At 32.6% G+C, this 7,744-nt stretch overlaps 1 protein-coding gene across 1 annotated transcript; it reads right to left on the bottom strand.

Annotated features, from left to right (window-relative positions):
* Window positions 1-2,622: 2,622 nt before the first annotated feature.
* LOC105324957 (perlucin) lies at window positions 2,623-5,885 on the bottom strand. Its single transcript, XM_034455562.2, has 5 exons — window positions 5,737-5,885; window positions 4,911-5,014; window positions 4,398-4,494; window positions 3,369-3,576; window positions 2,623-2,768 (listed from the first exon to the last, which is right to left on the bottom strand). Exons 1-5 carry the CDS (start codon window positions 5,765-5,767, stop codon window positions 2,735-2,737), a joined length of 474 nt encoding a protein of 157 aa, XP_034311453.2. The 5' UTR covers window positions 5,768-5,885; the 3' UTR covers window positions 2,623-2,734.
* Window positions 5,886-7,744: the final 1,859 nt, after the last annotated feature.

The raw sequence follows: 7,744 nt of genomic DNA, 5'->3' as shown, positions 1-7,744 counted from the left end.
ACCCCGAAAACTCTGAAACTGCTGAATTAACAAACAAAGTGAACATTTTATACCGATAACAAACACAGGCACCTGACGTTAGAAATATTTTTATTACAATAAGATTCCAAGAACTTTGACAATAAAAAGATTTGTCACGGTTGCCATTTTGATTTTTAAGACCGACTTATTTGACACGATATTGTTCATTTGCGATTCATGCAAAATTAATAGGTAAAAATAAATCCGTTCGCCACTTACTACTTTTTAGTGTTAACGCGTGCATCACCTACACGAATTACGATACAACCGTTCCTTTCATTAAAAATCATACTCCGAAAATCAGAGACATAAATAACAGAGATTGTCAACTCCGCCATTAGCGTGTAAATGTTATACGGGACCAACCTTACTTTGAGAACTACAAGTGCAACAGCAATCTTGTATAAGTCATTAAATTTGAACCTGATAGTGAACATGAACATGAACCTGTAAATATTTTTAGCATGTTTTATTTATGCAATATTTACAAAAACTCTTTATTTAGTTTTTAAATTACTTTTTAAAAACTTTTTGACTTTTCACAAAGTAATGGTAATGCATTACTTTACTCATGTAATGGTAATGTAATGCATTACTTCAAGAAAATTAAGTAATGGTAATGGTAATTTAATGCCCTAATTCATAAAGTAATGGTAATGCAATGCATTATTTTACAATGTAATTCACCCGAAGCCTGATTCCAACTAAGCCGGAAAACATGAACATTAACATTTAACTTGGTTCTTCAATCGATAAGATTGTATATATTATATGATGTATAAGTCTTCCAAAATGTATAATCTATTATAGATTTTGCTTATAATGCATTGTTTAAAATTTAAATTCAGTTTAATCAACTAAAGAGCCAACGAACGAGAAGGCAAATTCAGACTTGTTTTTATTTTCTTTGTACAAAATTCCTTTAGAGACGAAAAGCACTTAGCAGTCATACCGCAAGTAGACTGGAAGCCAATGAAACACCTATTTAATTTGTAAAACATCTGTGTATATATAACCCGTCCAAATTTTAACTTCGGCTTGCGCATAAAGTTTGGTAGTATTAAGGTGAAAGGTTGTCAAAATAAAATTCACAACTTTTCAAAAATGGCACTTTGCGTTTGGGAACTTTAATTTCGATTCCACCATCAACCTCTTCTATTGATTAATGAGCTCGTACACAAACTGAATCGTCAACGGCGCTGTGCATTAAGTAACGTAATTCATTCCACATTTGAACCCGAGCAAGAATATTTTTGATCAATAAAACTATTTGTTTATTTTCTAAATAGAATTTTGTTTATACACAGAGGACTTAAAAAATTTAATGCGTGTTTTTATAATACATATTTACTGAAATGCATGAAAACTTTCTGCACTATTTTCTTACGCGTAGACTCAATTCATGTGTTCTACGCGTGCCTTCCGGTTTGAGACTTCAGCTGACAGTAAACCAATAGACGGGGTCACGTGAGTCTTTAAAAACACTAGTTATTATAAACAATTACTCAAATGTGGTTGATTGGTAAAAATCCACGGGGAGCGTGACTAACTGAATGGGTTTTGCGTACTTTACACCACTGAACCCCCGGGTTTTCTTCAATCCTGTGAGTTTCCAAAAAGTTGATAATTAAGACTCACAAGTTGTTCATTTTTTGCCAGAAGGAGTAATAATGATTTAACTTTATTTTGACAATTTTAGGGCGGCGCGCGCCGCGGGTGCGACCCCATTGAATCCACCACTGAGTCCATTGTGCACAACTTATATAAAGGCGACTTGATGTGCAACGAGCGATAACTCTATATGAAGTCGGTCTCCATTTTGATAATTTCGAAAACTAAATTTGAATGGCATTCATTTGATCTTTGTCAATGTGCACTTTATCCTCATATCATTTGATAATGAGTTACTTTTGTTTTCTTTGTAATAAAGACCTTGAAATCCGGCCACAATGCACAATTTAGTTGGTCACATCAAAATGTCAAATGTGACATATATGATGACGTCATTTTGTATTTTTTTTTCTATCAATTTTTAACCCGGGCTCTGTTAAATATTTTTAAATCGTAATAAATCCAAACAAACGCAAAACTTTTACTGAATTTTTGAAAATAAGTTTTTAATAAAAATTTAACCGATTGCAAAGAACTAATTATTATATCCTTGTTTTTGTCAGATATACATGTAAATTTTGTATTAACACCCACCCAGTAAATTCAAAACTTTTAAACCTACATGGATACAATTTTCAATGTTCATTTTTATATCAAGTCATGTATTTTAAACATTTTATTAGTATTAGTATTACATATCAATATCATAATCATTTTTAGCAAGTAGTATACCTTTTATTTTATAGAATTTGAGCTTGGTATAAAATGTCTTATGATGTTTATTTATTTTTCTCTAGTACATTCCTACATGTAAGATATTTCTTGCATAATGAATGTGGTTAAATTAACTAGGTAATCTAATAAAAAAAAAACACCTTGTTTGGCATGTCCCCTTTTTCGGTACTGTGTAAACAGTGAATTCAAAATTTACAACATGACACTAGTATGTGTTTCACACGTCACATACATCATGCAATAGTTCTATTTAAGTATGCTTCATATTTATTGGCTTTGCGAAAATGACATCAGTTTAATATAAATTTAATTTATTAACATTTCGTTTTCGGCCATATGGGTCTTGCCTCATTATCCACAATCCCAGTTACCCAATAATTATCGAATTTCCATGATTCGCTCTGAAAAAAAAAATTAAAACAAATTCAACAAAGGCCATGATCAACACTGTAGGGTAAAGGTGCGGTCACACGATGCGATTTTCCATCAGATTTTTAATCGACTTGCTCAGGTAAGTCGATTGGAGTCGATTGTTGAGGTTGTCACACTATACGATTTTACAATCGATTTTCGATTAATAAAACCCATTCGATATTTCTGTTGTACGGGAAAAGAACATTGTGACGTCACGATTCTCACCAGAGAGTCGACTGAAAATCGGACGCATTCAGATTTTCAATCGACTTTGCTTTCGACTTGGGTGGTCATGCACCCGGTACGATAAGTCGAAAGCAAATCGGATAAGAAAATCTTATGGGAAATCTGATCGAAAATCGTATCGTCTGACCGCACCTTTAGATTTTCAATCGACTTTAGAATTTAAATTGCTTTCGACTTTCGACTTAGGTGGTCACACGGCACGATTTTAGTCGAAAGCGAATCGGATGAGAAAATCTGATGCAAAATCGTATCGTCTGACCGCACCCTTGAAATATACTGTAAACGCTCCACAATTATAACCAAGTAAAAATATAACAGATTGGAGAAATTTTAGTCCTCACTCTTTCTCACAAATGAAGTAGTGAGAGTTGTCGCACTGGTCGTCGTTCCACAGATAGTTCCTAGAGTGAGACAACAGGGCACAGTCCTCGTTATGACCATTATCTGGCTGCCCAGGGGCCCAGGCAGTGTACCCGGGGTTGGCCCCTGCTGGAAGCCATTCCCATGTCCCCTCCATAGAATCGTCCGTCAGACCAATCCAGAAATCGGCTGCAAAAAAGTATGACTTACCAGAATCAAAGTACTGAAAGTACTTCTGGGTGCTGGACTTTTAAATCAGGAAAATTTATTCGATTATTGAATGGATTCGGTCGATATAATTTTGTAACTATATGGAGTTAACCACTGTAATTTACAGAATATAAATAACTTTTATAAGTAAACAAACACGTGTTTTCACTGTCATTCAAATTGACGCAAATTAAAGCGTGTATAGCTTTAAGTGGATAATGTATGAAATATTGCGTGTTGATTAATCTTCCATTCATGGTTCATCTAGACAAGAAATTACAGGTTATGCAGTGTAATTTGGCATGCAAGTTTAGGCAAAGAATGGTTAAAAACCAGTGTATAACAAAATCACTAAACAATGATTGGGCAAGCTCTCTTTGTAGTCAAATAATAGTAGTACATATAAAAATTAGCCATTCCAATCCTTTATCAGACGTTGGCAAATTAGAATAGAGCGTTCCTTGTCTTTGCATAAACAAAAAAACCTGAATGCCCAATATAATGTCAACGGTACCATGAAAACAGATTCTCAATGGTATCCAAACTTCTAAGTATTACGGCCAACTGCAGCTGTATTTAAGGAGGCGGAGTGGTCAACACATTGGCCATCACATCTAACTAAGTATCAACTTTTTAATTTTATTTAGTAAAGAAAAACATTTGAAATGTCCACTTTTCAATATGGAACATTTTTCTATATACAAGTATTCATACAAGGCAATTTATCTTAAGGAGAGTTACACAGACTAACAAATGGCCACTATACTCTCTTAATGCATTCTTATACTGCTCATGCTTACCATTAACTCCCATGGCAGTCAAGTGCTTGATAAGAAAATCATTTTCTGTTGCTGAGTTTATTTCCACCAAATAAGCCTCGTGAAGGCTACAAAAATACTGTGAAAAAATTGAAATCTTTAGTTTGAACAGTTTCTCGTGTGTGTACAATGTATATAATTATGTTGATAAATTTTACCTATATTAATCTAAAGAACGTTCGATGGGGCGTAATTATCATAAATATGAAAATAAAATGTTCTCTGCTTACTAACTGGTTATCAAAAAACTCATTAATAAACTTTCAAGAATTTAGTCATATTTTCTAACCAATCAGTGAGCGTAACGAAGACTTATTAAAAGTCTTCATTACGCTTAATTGGTTAGAAAATATGTCTAAATTCTTATATAGAATATACATATATTCTATAATAGAAATGAATTTTACCTCGGATTAATATATAGATGAATTATCACGAAAGATTTATTGATTAGAAATGATGTTACATTTCGGTAGAACACCCTGAAGATCTTACCGAAGCCATCGCCCAGTGCTCACGTGCCGACGTCTCAAACGCATAACACGACGAGGCGTGAGGTGCCCAGCCCCCCGGGCACTGTGTTGCGCTGGCAACAAAAGCTTTAATAAAAGAGCACACAAATTATGCTTTGATAATCAAGAAATAAAGAACTAGTTCTTTTTAAATGTTGTGATTTTCAATTCTTTTAATTATGCCGCCCAAAAGATACGTCATTCAAATTTATTGTACATTACAAAATCGATTTATTATGTTATCACAAAGACATCGAAAAAAAGCAAATATTGCAGAAAAACCTCCGAGGTCCAGAAATTTTGTTTTCAAATATAAAAAGCTGAGGCTATATTTCATTTCAAACTTGGTTATGTAACATGCCTACAGTAAGCTTGTCACATATTAAAGAAACATTTTTATTTTTGGGTGTCAATGTTCGTGGGTAGCCAAAATTGGACGTAATTTCGTTGGTAGTGTAATCGGGTAATTTTCATAACTATCAAACAAATGATTGTGTTTAAGTTTGTGGGGATGTAAATTCGTAGGCATTGATCCCTCCACGAACAATGTTGATTCCACAGTATTATTTCTCTCGATGCCTCAAGTCATTTTGAGTGAAATTAAAACAATGCATATAATTAGACTTCGAGGTGGTCTATAATTTGTGGTTTATGAACCATGTTTGGGCTGAGGTTGTGCAATGTTTGAAGTTGAATAAAATGACACAAAACAATAATTTCATTCTTTTTATGTCGATGATGAATAATTATAATAAATATAGATATTTTATTAGAAATATGGTATAAAATGAATGATAATCTTGAATTACCTTTCAGAAAGAGGGCAAACAGGAGTTTCATACTGGACCGTATGGTTCACATAGATAACGGCCCGCGAGGTCTTCCCTGACTTTGTTATGGGTCGTCATGATATACATTTATATACTGTATTTAATCCAAACAACACACTTCTGATTTCAGATTGCATACAGTTAATTGCTACAAGCATACAATGCTCAGATAACTATATGCAGATTTCCTAAAATAGAACACATATTTAATTTGATATAAGGCCAGCATTTTTTTATTTTTAGATTTACGAAATATTTTTCAAATTATTTGGTGAGGAGGAGGGGAAAAAAATAAAAATAAAATTGAAAAATTTGTCCGTCAAGAAAAAAAATGAAAATAAAACAATTTCTAACAATATTTTTTTTATTTTTAAAATAAGAACATGTGTCCAGGAGCTGCCATTTTTTTTAAATATCTAAGTAATTTTGGTTGTTGGTGATGTTCTTATCATAACATATTTTATCCATGGGCACTGAAAATTTGTTTTGATATATTGTACATGCATGTATAAAAACGAAGGTTTGTTTTTTTTTTTTTTATAAATTCAAGTACATACTGTACATATACATTAAGACCAAAAAAATTAAGGGAGTTTTCACTTCTTCCTTGCAGAAAAATAGGAAGAAGTTTGAGAAATAATTTATTTGATTAAATTAACAATGCTATTCACAAATTCAAAATTTAAAATATTGTTACTGAAAATAAATTGGATTAGAAGCATGTCCATAAATGTCAGTAAAAAATCAAACAAGTTTTTTTAAAAGACTAAATAACTTTTAAAATTTTATTTATTTATGTAACTATACCTTTATTAAAGGAAATGATTCGTTATTTTGTTAGCTTTCACCTTAATGACAAATAAAATCATTCTCTTTCCTTCAGTCATAAGACCTGTGTTCAGTGTGTTTAGGGTTATTAGTCCAACCCTATGACCCACTTACAACCGTTATGTAAAGGATCTATTTCCAAACGGTTAAATTATGATTATTTTAGAATTTATTTTGCAAAAATGATTTATTTTTTTTAAAGTAACTTATCATTTTCTTGTCAATGACGTTTTTTTTAATTTACAGAATTGTGATAGAAAAAGACTTCAACTTCTCTTTATTGAGGAAATTCTGGCTAAGTTGCCGATCACAAAACTTAATAGGGTCGTAAATTGTAGGGTTGGACAAAAGCAAACAGGAGTAGGCCCTTTGGTGGTTTTTTGTGACTTCTAGTGCCTGTGACTTGATCGGAAAGAACTTGGTCTTTTTATTAAATCAATGCATGAACAACAATAATTCAGACTACACATACGTGATTGCATCAACATTTATTTTTATTTTTACCAGAAAGAAAATTTCGGGTCAGAGGAAAAAATAAAATTAATAGCTAGTTCAGGTCCTTTTATTTTTATTTGAATTTTTAAAAAATAGGGTCGGCGGGTTTGTAAATCGAAATTTCAAAAAATGCTGGCCTAACTAAGTGACAATTTACCTTGTAGTTTTTAAGATGGTTAAAAATGTAAAACTGTTAACGGAAAAGATTTTCTAATATTTAATACACTTTCACAATATATTGGAGTAGAAAAGACGGTTTCTAAGATTTAATACATTTTTCTGTCGCCATAATCGCGGTAACTTAAGGTCTGAACCCCTGGGCCAGGAATCATGATTTCACAACTTAGATAAAGAGATACATGGGCATCATATTCATCATTTAGTTTTCCTCGAATATGCATGGGAATAGAGAATATTTCCGAAGAGACATTTTTACTATGTGACCATATTAGTCCCTCCCTAGGGCCTTAACCCCGAGGCCATGAATTTTACAATTTAATTAGAGGGGTGTATAGATATCATAACCATGCATTTAGTTCTAAAATATATATGGGAGTAGAGATGACGATTTTCTAAGACTTATTACATTTTTAATATGTGGACATTATCGTTGTAACCTAGGGCCTGTACCCCTGACCCAGTAGCTTTGAATTTCACAGCAAAG

This window comes from Magallana gigas, chromosome 5 (assembly GCF_963853765.1).
Source record: "Magallana gigas chromosome 5, xbMagGiga1.1, whole genome shotgun sequence".
Taxonomy (NCBI): domain Eukaryota; kingdom Metazoa; phylum Mollusca; class Bivalvia; order Ostreida; family Ostreidae; genus Magallana; species Magallana gigas.
Note: the sequence above shows the minus strand (reverse complement) of the source record. Positions and strands in the feature narration are given on the sequence as shown.